This window comes from Limanda limanda, chromosome 19, assembly GCF_963576545.1.
Source record: "Limanda limanda chromosome 19, fLimLim1.1, whole genome shotgun sequence".
Lineage (NCBI taxonomy): Eukaryota > Metazoa > Chordata > Actinopteri > Pleuronectiformes > Pleuronectidae > Limanda > Limanda limanda.
In genome coordinates this window covers 16,837,331-16,853,904 of record NC_083654.1, presented here as the reverse complement: position 1 = coordinate 16,853,904, position 16,574 = coordinate 16,837,331, and the positions used below count along the sequence as shown (strand labels likewise).

At 40.8% G+C, this 16,574-nt stretch overlaps 1 protein-coding gene across 1 annotated transcript in view; it reads left to right on the top strand.

Annotated features, from left to right (window-relative positions):
• Nucleotides 1–688: 688 nt before the first annotated feature.
• Nucleotides 689–16,574, top strand: part of med30 (mediator complex subunit 30) — a 28,854-nt gene continuing 12,968 nt past the window's right edge. Inside the window, exons 1-4 of the mRNA XM_061092815.1 lie at nt 689–750; nt 2,226–2,491; nt 5,280–5,438; nt 10,677–10,784. Coding sequence (XP_060948798.1) covers nt 2,318–2,491; nt 5,280–5,438; nt 10,677–10,784 — 441 coding nt within the window. The 5' untranslated portion in view covers nt 689–750; nt 2,226–2,317. The remainder of the gene's footprint in view (nt 751–2,225; nt 2,492–5,279; nt 5,439–10,676; nt 10,785–16,574) is intronic.

Here is a 16,574-nt window from a genome sequence, read left to right as displayed (position 1 = left end):
GTACAATCAAATAAAGATGTAAAAAGATGTATAAAGGTATAAAGATATGTAAGTGTATACATATATATATTTGAATTATCCCAATCAGAGGTTTAAGTATACATGAGGTATACATTATAAAATTGATGGTACACGTTATATGGATAATGTGCACGTGGAGACCGGCAAATTTCAATTTATTTTTAAGAGATATTCCATTCAATTTTGTGAAGAAAATAGTGCAATTTTCATCAAATTACTATCTCACCGTATTTGTATTTTATTATTTTAAACAGTTCAATCTATTTTATTTGCGGTAGAAAGTTTATAATTTATTGATATAACCATGCATCCATTTGTTTGAATTTAGCGAAACAGTAAAATGGAGCTGAAATTGTCATTCATGTAGGAAAAAGGTTTGGTCTCAGTCGGTATCCTGGCTCCCAAAAGGCATTTTTAACAAAACACATTTGGACTTGTCACAGCAACTTATTTCTACATTTCCCCACCTCTTTATCTCTTTATCTATTTTATTCTACTCTTTTAAATCTTTTATTTCACTTAACATGTGCTTTATGATTTCAAATAGATTTCTTTTAAACTTAGTTTCTGTGTCATTTGAATGTCCCCTGTACAGCATCTTGAATCACCTCTCTTCCAGCACTTACGGTATGAGCCCCAACTATCGCGATAGTTTCCTGGGCTGAGATCCCGGCCGCGGAGCAGAGGAAGTTGACATGTCAACAAAGATGATGAATCCTCAGCGCACAGGTAAAGTTACACGTCGCTTCCGGTCACTTCAGACACATGTATTAATCTTCAGGGTGTTTGGCTTCAGGTGGGGCGGGAGAAGCGACCGGACACAGCGGGAATCGAACACAGACACAGCTCGAAGTGTCCGTGCGGTGTGACCGTCCACTTAGCCTCGGTGACACAGCCACGTCGGGGTGGGAGGGGGGGGACCCGTTATTCGAACATGAGGCTGCTTCTGTTACACGTACACGTCCGGGGAGCGTGTGAAGTTTCCTTTACTTTGTTTCACAACGTGTAGTGGAGAACTTAATGCTAACGGCTAACACGTTAGCATTGGTCGCTTCGTCATCACTGGGTCCCGTTAGCATGTGTTTTATTAAGTTGATTGGTCGTTAACAAGCACTTCCTGGTTGGTGAACTTTATTGACAACGACAACAGTGACAACAGCTCAATGTGTTTTTAATAATATAACATTTTTATATCAAGTGAGTCTTCACAGAGCAACTTTACTCAATCAGATTCTAACTATTATTATAAGTGATTGTTTCAATACAAGTTTGAGCAACAATGTAAAAATGTATTTATTGTTTAAAACTTCTCCAGTGTAAAGATTTGACCTTTTTCTTTGTCACACACTAAATATGGCTGGGTTCTGGACTATTGGTCAAAAACTTTTAACTGTTTGAAATAGAGTCAGGCGATAAAACAATGTCAAGTTCAATATGTATTTTGTAATGTATAATATTTAATACATATATAATACATAATGGTTTACCTCAGATTTGTAAAAATGTACCACGTTTGTCATTCTGTGCTCATAAAAAGGTAAAAACTTGTCTCTCCACTTGACTAAATATTTATTTAAGTAAATATCGTCTGATGCATTTTTTACTATTTCACCCAAGCCCTGATTTGAAGACATCACATTCTTTTTCACGCTTTTCTGATATTTAACAGAATAAACAACTTAGTGAGTAATCAAACACATTATTGGCAAATAATTGATAATAAAAACAATCTAGTTCTCAAGACCTTTTTTATTTGCAGTCAGCTTTTCCTACTTTCCTCCTCCACATTTTTATTGTTCAAACTTCTCCAGTGGGATGATTTTACACTTTTCTCTCTCTTATGTTGTTTTAAACTAAATATCTCGGGCTTAGGGCTGTTTGAAGTAGAGCTGGGTGGTGGAACAATAACAATAATTATCACTATAATTTTTATCAAGTGTTTAAAAACATAACCTTCACTCAGGAAGAGAAATTATACCCATCAACATGGATAAAACAATATCCATAACTCTCTTCTCACTCTTGTCAGATGTCTAATGGACACTAACATCTATTTGAGCAAAAGAACATATGGTTGTTAGATGAAGCTCAAGCGTAGTATTCAAGACTTTCCGTCATCAACTGTCGGCTTGTCCTGCTCTCTCACTCCTCATCTTGACTTTCCTTCATATTCCTCTTCTCCTGCTGTCAAACATCAAATCAAGGCATGTAAAGGGTGTGCTGGTGTGGAATGGCCTGACGGGGAACTTCACCTGGACCTAAACCTTCTCCCGCTTCACATTCACCTTCTGTCTCCATGACGACCCCTCCGCTAGTAGCACCCTTTGGCACGCAGCCGCCGCCGCAGCAGCAACAAGCACAAGCGGCGCGTGATGTCAACACGGCCTCGCTGTGTCGCATCGGCCAGGAGACGGTCCAAGACATTGTCCTCAGGACCATGGAGATCTTCCAGCTCCTCAGGAACATGCAGGTCGGTCTCGCTCTGCTTCTCTGTCCTCAGTCATGGTTTCAGTCTTTCTACAGTTTTCTGTTTTCCCTTTTCCTTCTTTCATGTTTTTTGCTTAGTTCTAACACCCTTGGAAAACATTTAATGCCATGAGGACAACATCAGAGAAGAAACAAGAACTGTAAATCTGAGATACAGCATAATCAAACAGATCTATATAAAAGATAAAAGCAGAATATTATCATAAAAAGCCAAAGAATGATCTCGGCATACAAACATAAAGCAATATGCAAAAATAGTAATACTAGATCTGATGTTAACACTACAAAGCACTTTCTTGCAAATAACAAAATAGCTCTCAGATTAAAGATGTGTTTTTATGCAGGATTTTAAACTGACAGTGGCAGCAGACAGAATACTAAAAGGAAGCTGTGACTTCAGTGCATTCAGCCGAAAACTTCATCAACCCTCGATTTTAACTTCAGTTTCCTCAAAAAGACAAAATCAGGGAATATAAGAGGCCTTAAGAGGCGGTAGAAAGTTTATAATTTATTGATATAACCATGCATCCATTTGTTTGAATTTAGCGAAACAGTAAAATGGACTCTAAAAATTCAAAGAAGCCGAAATTGTCATTCATGTAGGAAAAAGGTTTGGTCTCAGTCGATATCCTGGCTCCCAAAAGGCATTTTTAACAAAACACATTTGGACTTGTCACAGTAGGAAAAGGCTCTGGTGTGAATAGTAAAATTAATGATACACGAATTACATTACATACAGCTGCTTCAGCTTTAGAGTCCTGATAATGTGCACAGTGGGACTGGGACTCTGAACTAGACAGAGCCATTGTTAATATTTGCAGTAACACCGGTGCTTCTCTGCTGGGAAGAAAGTCTGTGTCCGTAAGATTTGAGGCTGAGCTTTAACTCCACCATTAAGGCAGGTGGAGAATTTACTTTAGAGTAACAATGTTAAAGCAAGTCTCATTTTCTCAGACATAAAGAGAAAATTGTTTAGAAAAAATTCAAGAACTGGTTAAAACATGATGTTGGTGTAGGTTACAGTTTAGGCCACTGTCCCAAATTGCACCAGAGCTCTTTTTAAACATGTCTGAACCAAGATTCATTTGAGTTTTGTATGACCTACGTCCTCATCCCCTACCTGGGCTGTGTCTACCTATACTTGACTTTGATTGGTTGGTAGATTGACATGCATCTGACATAAGCATGTTTTTAATTTGGCAGGTAGGACTCTCTCCATTTGAATGGAGAAAATGAACGAACAGGTTAATTTTCCTGGTTCTATTGGTACTGTTATGTCATTATGGTTTAAACTACCAGTAACTTCAGGGGCCAGTACTCCACACAAGAATGCGCCAACTGAATGTCCTCTTCATTCAAACATTAAATTGTCAGAGGTTGAAGACTGAAAACAATCCTGTGAGCCTGGTTCCACTCGGTTTCTGGGGAGACCACCAGTAAGGCTTCCCCTTCTTTTCTTCTCTTTTGTTCAACACTGCAAACAAATCAAACCGGGGCTCAGTTTCATCCGGACCAAGGCCACCTCTTCTTTATATTTTAGTCTACTGGTCTAGAGCGTAGTCTGAGGAACCTTACACACCTGTCATTTTGGTTTGCACAAGTTCCAGACCAAAAGAGATAGGAGTGAAATGGCCTTTGAAACACACATCAACAGAGTCAGTTTCTGTTTTGCTGCTATAACCCAAATCCAAAGGAGGAGAAGGAGATAAAGGATCACGTTATATCTACATTTTTATTTGGTCAGAGAAAGTTATTTTGTCAGGAGGCTGGTTCCCACACAGTAATCTGTCTCGCACACTATCAATGCACTGTCGTCATTAGGTCATGGTGATATCTCAAATATGTCCAAGTACTTCAGTTCACTGCAATCAAGTGATGTCAGATAGACGCTGAATTACTTCAAAAGCAATCCCTTAAAGCGTTTTACTCAGGAAATGAGTCTTTAATATCAGCTTGTTTTGCAGTTCACATGTAGTTCAGCTCTTGACAGTGCCGAGGTCAGCACGAGTTTATCATGGATGTCGGGCCAGCTCCTGAGAGAAGCTCCTCCTGGGCCCGCCTGTTCAAATCACAGCCTGAGACGAACCAAGCAAGCACGTCTGAGCCGCAGAATCCTCAAACTGCATTGTTGTGACTTGTTTTTGTCTTTTTATGCTCGTAAAAATTCTTCATTTATCTCTTGTTCCCTGTCTCCCTCCCTCTGTCTCCTTGTCTGTGTGTCTTCCCTGTGCTCGCCCTGAAGGCAGACGTGTTTCATGTGCTGTAGAATGTTTATAATCAGACGGTGCTGCCCCAGAGGCTCGTCGATCCTCTCAATAAAAACATATCTCGTTACTCGTTTACACCCATTGTAGTTAAACGCCTGTGATGCTGCCTCAGTATGAAGGTTGGAGAAAACAAAGGGCAGCAGCTGAAGCACTTAACCTTTTCATGGTGCCAAGTTTGTGTGTGGGAGTTTAAATTGTAGTATCATTATGTTGTCATGACTCACAATCATATTGTTTTTTGATTGTTTCATTTTCCGGCTTCTGTATTGCAGCTTTCATTCTTAATCAGAAAGGAAACTACCTCTGTGTTATCAGTTTAACTTACAGTGTATATATTGCACATTAGTTGGAGCTTTATAATGGACTTTTACCAGTAAGAAACCAGCATTGTCTTTGTATTGCTTCTGGCAGTGGGGATCAATGACTGCTGTTTTTTATTAACACTAAGTAAATTGTCGGCTTGTTCTTTGCTGAACCCAACATTTCCTCTGTGTTACTTCCCAGCTGCCTAATGGAGTCACGTACCACCCCAACACCCACCAGGACCGGCTGGGGAAACTCCAGGAGCACCTGCGCATGCTCTCCGTGCTGTTCCGGAAGCTGCGGCTAGTCTACGACAAATGCAATGAGAACTGCGCCGGACTGGACTCCATTCCACCCGAGGTGAGACATGGAAACTGAATCTTTTAAACCCATTTGACACTGATCACCTCATCCGTGCAAACGTAGTGAAAATCTTGACAAATTCTAGTCTTCAAATGTTGTGCTTTGTCCAAATCTAAGATAACGTGACACAGTTGGATCACATCAACAGATTTCACTTTATTCACTGTTTCTTTTGAAACAGCTGCCGGCTGAGGAGACTTTGTCAAATTGACATTGAAACTAGGGCTGGGCGATTTTTCGATCCCGATTCGGGATTGCGATAAAATTTTGGTCGATTTCGATTATCTCCTCGTGACATGTATTCGATCTCACGTGGCAAAAGTAAGCGCAACAGCAGTGTCGGAGTCTGCCGGCTGCCGGCTGCAGTTAGGACACGACACGCCCCCTTCCCATCGTGAGAGCTGCTGCAGTTGCGAGAGAGACAACAAGAGAGAACGAAGTTGGAAAAAGGAGAAAAAATGAGTGAAACTGAAGTCGGGGACAGCGAAAATAATGCCGAATGTGAGAGCGACATCACTACATCACCCGGAACCGAAGACATTGTCGAAAAAAAGCGTAACGCGACGTCAGTTGTGTGGACGTGGTTTAGATACGGCTAAAAGGACGAGGAGCAGACGAAGACGGTCTGCAAAATGCCGGCGGTCGGTACCAGCCAGGACGGGAAACACCACAAACCTTTTCAATCACCTGAGACGGCACCATCCCAGTGATTACACAGAGAGTTTGACTCTGGTTTGACTCAAGTTTGCACGACACCAAACAAAGAGACAGGCAAGACCACTACGTCTCCCGTTAGCATCGCTAACGTTAGCGATGCTATGTTAGCAAAACAACAGTCCATCCAGTCGTGTTTTGCAGCCATTGCCCCATATGAAAACAATCGAAGCGGGGAAAAAATATAACGAGCGCTATTACTTATTGCTTAGCTACAGATATGATGCCCCTGAGCCCAGTGGAGAGGGACGGCTTCAGGAAACTGATCAAAAACTACATATCGTGATAAGAATCGAGATCGAACAATATGGAAAAACATATCGTGATAACATTTTTTCCCATATCGCCCAGCCCTAATTGAAACCTCTTTCTAATCTTTTATTCTCATTTCCTTTTATATAAAAAACCAGAATCAACTGGTTCTTTCAGCGTTTGTGTATTTCATGCCTCAGTGTCATTGGATTTTAATTGCTTAATTGCACCATGCAGTGCACCTGTGTGGAGGCGTCCGCATGCGATATGATTTTCTTCAAATTTATTCAGGTTTTTCCTTCAATTTGTCACCGTCTGTATTTTCAATCGACATCATTGTCCTTCTCAGTCCACCATACCTACAATTATGAGAAATATGATATTAACTCAGTCTGGTGTTGTTGTGTCTTCCATTTCTATCACCAGTCTCAACTTCCATCCCTCTTCTTTGTGGTTTGTTTTGAGACAAGACATGTCAAGGCAGGTCCTTTGTAAAGTCTTAAAAGTTTATACAAGTATATTTTTTACTTTTGTATGGTCTTAAAGGGTCTCAAACGGTTTTAAAGGTCTTAACTTCTATTTGTTTATTGCTGAACACAGTCTGGTTTATAGTGGACTGTGCTTGGGGTTTTCTTGACTGATACATAGACTCATCGACTTTTTGGCTCCAGCTCTAGTTTAGAAAGATATGTTATTGGATTTTACTGTTATACTGTTCATTGATTGGTACATTCTCAGTTGCTGCTGCGATGTTATCTTCGCTTTTTAATCAAGTTATCTTTTAATACACACGGATACCTACCACTGCAGTGAGATTGTACACAATGTGGTTGTAACTATTGATTAATCCTTCCAGATACAAACATCAACATATGATGTATGTGCTTTAAGCGACGATCACTCAAATTACCTGCTAATTAGGAGGTTGTTAGTCGGATGGAAGAAAAAGGACATTGTTAGTGGTGTTGTTGCTCATACGTGCGCAAACACACACACGTGCACTTTCCCATAAATGCCCATCTTTACCGTGGGGAACTCTTATCTCGCCTGCTCCCTCTAGGCCTGTCTGCGGGCAGCAGATTGATTGGTCACTTCAGGTGAGTCCCCAGAGTGTCTTTACCGCTGGTTACGGTCACCATCCACCTTCAGGAGCAGCAGCTGCTCAGCCGCACTGCACCCCCGCCTGCCTGCACGGACACACAGAAATACAGAGTGCATTGTAGAATGTCACGAAGGCACACACACACTCACTCGGAGGCTAACTGGGCATGCACTGCACTGTGCGAGGCTCCATGCAGGTCCACAGCTCGACCAGCCACCACTGTTTGATTGGATTTATGACTGCGGCAGTCCCTTCCCAATTTCTACAGATTGGCTCGCAGCTAATCTCTCACACCAGACTCCTACTGAGGATAAAGGAGGATGTGGGAGGGGACCAGTCCTAAATTGGAGCAAATTTCTGATGGCTGCCACCATGTACTGTACATTGTCTGTGTTCAGCAGCATGTCCAATGATCCGTCCACTCGTTGTTCACAGTGACTCTCGTCTGCTGCTCTCACCACGAGTCTTTGAGTGGTTCACCTTCACATTTTCCTTTCCTGCTTTAATGTTGTACATCCTCATTGAGTAATTCATCTCACTTATAAGTTGTTATCATTATTTAAATGTTTATTAATGTTCCCTTTGCGGCTGAGCTTCGGTCCTGTGCTGACCGGCCAATAGCTCAGCTCACCATGTTTGTCTGGGGCGCTGCGTTTGTTGATCTTGGCCCCAGCACACATGCCATTTATCATCCCGCAGAATTCAGGTGCTCGCCTGACAGCCGCCCACTATTGGCTGCCCGAAACAGGAAGTGGAATCAATGACTCGGGCAGCGTGACCTCATCACAGCCTAATTAGCAACAGACCCGTTTAATGAACAGCTGGACTAAATGCACGTCAGCTCTTTTCCCCTTCGTCTTTCCAGCTGTCGTTTCGTTGCAACCCAGTTGAAGCTTTTTCCTCTTTCTTTCCTGAGCTCCCTTGTTTTTTCCGTCTCCGTTCTCTCTGTTATTGCTGCTGGATAATGGCTCTCTCCATTCTCTCCTTCAGTCAAGCTGTGTTCACATCGGTTTCATTTTCCTTTTCCTCCCTCTCTCCTTCTTTCTATTTTTCCTCTGTTCCTCTGTCTCTGTTGTCAAATTTTTCCCCCTCTTGTCATTTCCTGACAGCCATGCCGTTTCATTTCCCTCTCCGCTTACACGTTTGCCCGACTATTTTCTCTTATTATTGTGTTATCTTTTTTGGTTCGTCTTTTTCCGTCCTTTGCCTTGTGTCTCAGCGAGGTAAACTGGAAAACTTCATTAGCCCATTCTTCTCTGTCAGGCAGGAAACCACATCCATCTCACTGTGGAAGAAGCAGAGGTTATGACTCATGCAGGCAGACTCACACACACGAACACCCCCCCCCCCCACACACACACACACGTATGCTGCATGGTTACATGTGCACACACAATACACTCACCATCCATCTTTCCCACACTACTCAGCACATTTCATTTTCCCCCCAAAGCGCTGCCAAAATCAGCCCACTACCTTTAAAATCCGATATGTCATTCCCTTTGGTATTAAATTACCCTATATGGAAAAAAAAAAAAACTTTTCCTACTTTTCAGTTTTTTTTGAGCCAGAGACAGGCTCATAGTTTGTCTGTTATAATATGCTGCACATGTCCTTGCTGTCTTTTCTCCCAGAGTTTACAGTTTGGCACGGAGCTCAGCCTGGAATCTGACAGGAGCACTTCCCCCCCAATCTCTTTATTTGTTGTATTCTCTCTTCCATTTTTTTCAGTTTTCTCCCTGCCCCAACCTACTTGTGCTCATTTCCTTTCTCTTCATCTATTAGTTAACCTTCCCGTCTGCCTATTTATTTATTTTTCACTTGTTTCGTGTAAGTCGTAACTACGGCCAGCTCCGATCGTACTCACACACTAGTCACTCATTGCTTCCAGATGACGCAGCCTTTTTGAGTCACTGTCTAGCGTCTGCAGGTCTTCTGGTCCAACTGAAAAATCTGCAAAATCAGGTCAAAGCTTTAGGGAAAGAATAGAAAAATCACATTACAAAACTATGAACAATTTAGATAAGCATGTATTTAGCTTCTGTTTGATTTGAGAGTCTCATACCTAATCTGTGTTTGTGACCCTGTCTGATATGAAAGTTTAGGTTTTTAGAGATGTTAGTTTTTCCTTGTGACAAGAACTTCTTGTCTCCACTGTAACAAAGTATCCTTGCTGCTTGAAACACATTAAAACTAGTATCATACATCTTAAACTTGTGCAGGGGAATTGCTCTGTAGACTTTGAGTGGGTGAGACTATAAAATTGACTTAACGTCAACATAACTGATATTATGTATTTCCTAGAAATGCTGTAGAATTGACATTTGACTGCATTTACACTTTGTGCCTCGCAGTCGCTCTCGTTTTGATAAAATCCAATTCTGTGCAGTAGCTTTACTAAGATTATCAAGAATAACATCAATCCCATTTTGAGCAACATGTCCCAAATGTCCTGGGCAAGCAGGAACAGTTTGTTCTCAAGAAAAAAAACGACATTATTTGATCTGTGGCTGCGGCAAACCTCCTGCTCTACTCCTCCTCTATGAGGCAACCATTAGGGGGCAGTGTGATGCAGAGCAGGAGGCAGTGACCCTGTCGGTTCTCAGAACGCAGCCTCATCTGAAGGCTGATGCACATCACCCTCACTGTGGTGTCAAGCAGACAAGGTCAAGCACACACAGCGTTTAAAAATGAATTAATCTCTCTCTATGTCTCTGTCTCTCTTTCTCACAACGTTGATAATAGACGAGTGAGAGTCGTCCTGTGTTCGAGAGCTTTTCACAGAATCCCCATTGTCACCACTTCATGGGAACACGATGATGACCCACCACAGGGAAATGTTCAGTGTAGCTTCGCACTCATAGGTTGATATTTAAAATATGCACATAATTCAAACCCCCTTACTGTACTCAGCAGACATATTGGATTCCTGCTGAGACATAAAAATATGCAGTCCAGTGCTTTTGAGTATCTTCAGAATATGGGCCGAATAAAAGGGGAGGAGCATGTGTCAAAAGTGCATCATTGAGTGAGTTTCCTCCCAGAATAAGAGCTTTTTAAAAGCATTACAAGATAAACTTAATGATTCTTTGAGTAATATACTGTTAATTCGTTATACTGCTGTAAGTGAATAATACAACCATATTTGTGTTTGCTCTCCCTTCCAGCAACTTATACCCTTTGTGGAAGATGACAGCTCCAAACACGAGGACCGCTCAGCTGGCCAGAGCCGCCCCGCCACCGAGGAGAGGAGAGAAATCCTGGAGGTCAACAAGGTAAGGTGTTGTATATCCCGACTAGCAGTAATGAAATAAGAATCAGTAAAGTTTTAGTTTCAGGTTTGAGATTTATGAGCCGTCAGACTACTTAAATGACATCACAGGAGCTGCAGGGAAAACATAGGATATCATCTTGAAGATAAGAAGTAATAATTAGGCCTGAGATCCATTACGGATTAGCAATTTTCTCAACATCATTAAACTGAAGCTTAAACGGACAACTTTCCATTATTTTGAGAGGAACGATCTGGGTTGTAAAGACGAGGTTTGTACAAAACAAAATGAAAGAGGCTCCACTTCATGAACTTGATTGTCTGCTGATAGAGTTTGTGAAATTAAACGTGGACAAGATGCTTCCGGGAAAAGTTGGAGAAAAAAATTTCAATCAGTAGTTTGTTGAGTCTGATCAATTTATCCGATGGCTGATAAAAATCTTTCACACACAGTTCAATTGTGGCATTTATGTTTTGCCAAGATGTGTCGGTATGAAAATGATTATTTTACAGAAGAAACAATGCAAGAAAGATTTGTATTTATGTTATAAGTTTATGGTTAAACTCAAAAATATCAAGCCTCAATGTATTTCTTCATAGAAGACGACATTCATCTGATTATTGCCAATTTCTTTCAAATATATTTAGATATCAGTAGATTTATCTGTATCGGAAATACTTTTCATACCTCTTATGAATTAACATCTGTACGTGGACGACATGCTGTCTGTGCAGGATGACTCAGGAGAGGCCACTTCTCTCTCTGGCACTGATGTTGAAATAGGAACAGACTGATCTGATCTGGTTTAATTAGTATCACTGCTTCACCATAGGCATCAGCCATATCATGACTCATCCAAATCTAATCATTTCTTTGTCAGTGCTTTCATCTCATTTGCACGCTGCTCATATCGTTTCCTCAAAACTTTTCACCAGTGTGCAAAGGATAATACTATTAGTTATAGAACTTGAGATTTAATGGACAGAGACCAGCTGTAGAATTTACTCTTTTGGGAGTAAAGGGTATTTAGGTTTGAGGTATCGCTGAACTAAGAGCTGAGGCTGTTGAGACAATAAATCTGCTCCTATAAGTACAAGCATTTGCTGATGATGTTATTCTGTTCATTGAACCTCGACCTTCAGAGAAAACTGGGCTAGTTTGATATCTTTGATACAGATGAGAGATTTCACCGGGCCAAGCGATTCCAGACACAATAACCATATCTGTCCATTAGGGATCCATTGGTAATGTGTTATTCTGCTAGTGTTGGTTTAATGTGGGATTTATGTATGTGGAGAAAACGAGGTGTAGGACACGGGTTCAATGGCAGCATGAATAGCATTTTGAACTGGACATTTGTTGGCAATAGAACTGAGTTTTGAAGCCTGAAGGTGAAACTGTCAATTTACTAGTTCATCTACGTCACCAACCCTCACGTATGGTCTTGATGCGCTGGGTCGTTAACTTTGTCACACATCTGCTTTCTGCCACCGCACACAAATCGTAAAATGGCAGAGTGAGTGGATTACTTTATATTGCCAGTATGCATAAAAAGATTCAAACAGCAAAGTGAGCTAATGAGCAGCTCTATGGTATATAAACGTTTTCTAAATGCCTGAGATCTGACCCTTGACTGCAAAGAGTGTGGTGGTAGCTTGTGGTGTTTCTAATACTACCCAAAAGAAGAGATGACTTGAATTTTTTTATTTTTACCATCTCTCCTGAGTGAGGCTTTCACTTTGGGAAAGTGTCAGACATCAAACACACCTAAGAGCTTTTTTGAATGTATTCACTGTCAGACATGTTTTTGCCCAGTTCTGATAGAGAGGATGTTTTATGACGCACAGAAGTGCCGAGCACAGAGGTTTTCTTCCGACTGACACGTCACGTCAGTCAAAGTCTGAAAAGCTGAGTCATGACTCAATTTAATGCCTGATTGAGAATTGGTTTGAGGAAAGAGAGACACAGGAAGATGGTCTCTCCAAGTTAATTTAGCATAACCATCAATAACAGTCGTATTGGAGATGAAGCTGCACGAGAAACCACCAGAGAAAATGTTAGAAGTACTGGAGTGTGATATTTTGTTTTTAAAGTCCTGTTTGATTTAGAGACAGATTATTATGCTAATAGCGAGTGTATTGTCAAAAATGCCCAAACGCATTATGGCTTGTTTAAAGTTTTGAGATAACTTTGGATATAAGCTATTTCCTGTGGCTGCTTCACAATAAAACCCAGCCCTTATTTCAGATGCTTTTAATGTGAAGCAGCAGCAGATTGTTTGCTTTGGTTTTAGCTTGACATGGCTGAAATACGATTGTTATTACCGAGATACAAATGCAAACATCACTGATGGATGGCATGCATGCATAATGTAGAATTGTAAATATTTAAGAAAATACAAATGAATGGCTCCTCGTGAAAAATGGCAATCATGAAAACTATAAATATAAAATATGAGGTTAGAGTTCATGAACATTTCAGGGATTCAGTTTTATTTTAATATTTTATTAATGTGTTGAAAGGATAATAATGTTTCTGCCAGTGTGACGAGATAACCCCACTGTTTTTAATTATTGAACCATGTCGATGATTATAAAAATGAAACTCAAATCAAGACACATCTCCAGTGCTACAACAGAGACAGAATAAACTGAACTAAAAAGAACAGTTCCTTTGCATTCAAGCTATTTTTAACCTCATCATCTATGAATTATTCCTTGGGAATCATGATTTACATGTTAAATCAATACAACGCAAGAATACATGTCTTAATACACTGTGTACCTTTTTGTCCGTCCTCCAAAGCATTGCCGTACCAACCACAGTCTCTCTGAACACTGCCAAACCCTGCCCCTTGACTTTTTAGCATTTTCTCTCATAGATTAATTTTAAATCTAGGATTAAATTTAATCTCTCCCTGGGAAATGGGCCCCATCAAGACCAAGACATCCAAGACTTTAAAATGCCACGTGCAAATTACAGCCTGAGGTTTAGAAATCTTCGATCCTACGTAGATGCAGGAGAGGAAAACATCCAGTTCTATATCTCACCTGAGAATAGTTCTGGAGAGTGGAGCATGGCCAAGGTTCAGGTAAAGCATATCATACATTATAGAGAAGCCTTTTATAGTTTGGCTCATCTCTCATGGTTTTATGTTTGTGTATATTTGTGTGTATTGAATGAGCGAAAAAGCGTTTGTTCTTTCTTCAGAGAGGCTAGATTGTGTTTGCTTTTTTTTTTTTTTTCTTGCTCCCACACATGCTTTCAGTATGTGCACGTGCAGGCTGCAGCCGTGTTCTGTTTTTTCTTTGTATTATTGTGCTGGCCCGGTACGGATTGTGCATGCCAAGCCGTTCGAGTGTGCTGCAATGATAATGGTCCAAGGTCAGGAGTGTCGGCAGCAGAGATGAGAATTGGTTATTTTTAAGAGCTCAGCACAGCTCCCCTGGCTGCTTTTAAATGTTAACACTACAGTGAAACATTGCAGTGAACCCTGTGCTCAACTGCACTCAGCCACATCCAAAACAAACAGCATCCCAGTCTCCATACACGCAAAGAGCACGCTTCAAACCTGCTGATATCGTGGTAGATAAACAACCTAGTGCGTATTGGACTGAAATACTGACATTAGTTTTCAGTGTTCTTGCAAAATAAAAAAATAAACAGCATCTTTTCATAGTTTTCTCTGAGTTTCAGTGTCTACATAAAACACTGCCCTGGGAAGTGAGAGTGATTTCTTCCTATTAGAGACCTGTGTATAGAAGAGATAAATAACCTTGTTTATGATGTGACCTTCCCCCTATGCAAAGCATTAGCATGCAAATTGAGTCCTGTCAAATGATCCCAGCATATAGAGAAGACAGGCTGCCGTATGTTTCAGGGCCAGCTTTCCTCACATTCTGCATAACTTATCACATTCAGTACAAGGACCTTATTATGCAGTGTATAGAAAATCAGTCATACTGTACATATATACAGTATATTGACGTGTATTATTTATTTAACTCTGTGCACATCTAATACTATAAAGGCTTGTTTATCTTTATCGTGTGAGGCCACAATTTATTTTCTCTTAACTCATCTGCTTCTCTTTATCCACATCTTTACAATTAGTCTTGATATAATAAGAGGACTTATAGCGTATTCATTTTACTTTCATTTACTGCATCCTTCACGCGGCAGGATGTATCAAGTATGTCCATTTCGATCTTGTTTTTCGTTTAAATATTTAACTAATTTAATTGTAAATTCTATTCACTTGACAAGGCTAATTTTCCTGTTTGATTTTAGCATCACTCACAATAAAGCATCTTATGGCCACTGCCTGCGTTTCTTGGCACAACGCTGCTACTTGTAGATCTGTGGAATAATTTAAACTACTGGCAGTAATATGTTTTATGTAACTTACGATTAAGAATTATATGAACTTTAAATAGATAATGTATTGAAACGAATAAACAAATTACACAAAATAAAACTCATCTCAGTGGTGCCAATATCTGCAGAGTTACACTTGTTACTGGGATGTTTCTATTGCGATAGTGTTACTCATCAGCAGTATATTGACAATTCTAGTTCTTTAATTTTATTCTATCACAAGCTGCTGTTTATACAGTTAAATCCCCAGGCAGCCTGACTGTTCCATAGGCTAAAACATGACCTTATTGCAAACACACATTTCCAATCTGGCGCTGGGATTTCCAGTGTATGCCTCATGTGTTTGCAACATATTTAGCTGTGATTTTGGACAGGCTGCCCAGCTGCACATAAAGGCAGCAGTAAGGACAGCAAGCTTTAGGGAGTTACAGCGGTTAGTCTGATCAGCAGAGTGGAGATGCAGTGGGACAGGGGAAGCAGATGTTTGTGGTCTGGCTACATCTGCTGCAGTCACTCCAGCCAGATCGGATAGTTCTGGATGAGAGGGGGGGGGGGGGGGGGGTCTGTTGTGGCAGGAAAGCAGAAGGGAGATAGAGAGAAAAGGGTATGCGAGCTTAAATGGCAGAGAGATGTTAAGATGTAAAGGTTGGTGGAGTGAAAGATGAAAGATTTGTGATGGAAAAATGGAAAGTAAGCTTTCGGTTGAATCAAAGGTGGGAGAGAAATGGAATGGTTCTGATGGAAAGGTGTTTGAGGATGGATGGGTGACCAGACAGACAGCTGCATTGTCAGGGAGGAGAGATTTGTGAAGTGGACGGTAAAGGACAAAGGAACAATGAGGGACAGGACAAAATGCATGTAAAAAAAAACAACCATTTCATTTGGTGTTTTTAAAACGAATGAAACATTGCGCGGCAGTGGCAGCGGGCGAGGGGCCCCTTGATGTACAGGAAAGAAGAGACAGGTAAAAGATTGATGAAAGAATGGATTGAAAGATGTGTAGACAGCTGCGGATTGTCAGCGTTAAGCCGTTGCTATTCAGATAGGGTCTTCAAAAGGAATACCAGACGACTGATGAAATTCAGCTGCAGCCGGGAAAATAGGATACCTTCTGTTACAGGATGCTGAGAGAGAGGGAGAGAGAGAGGGAGAGGAGAAGATTGATGCACAAGTGAAAAGATAAGTCCAAGCATGCTGCAAACTCCACAGCCGATATGTCACACTGGTTTAGGATTGGTAGCCTCGTATTTCCCCTTAGAGAAGCCGAGAGTAGATTTTTTTTTGAAAAGATGACTTCTATCAAAATTTAAATTCACTCACAGCTGTAAATAATGAACAATGACATTACGGATCTTCATGGGGACGGGTGATGGGCTAGAGCGATAGGACGGCAGACTGATAGGATTCTATATCCGT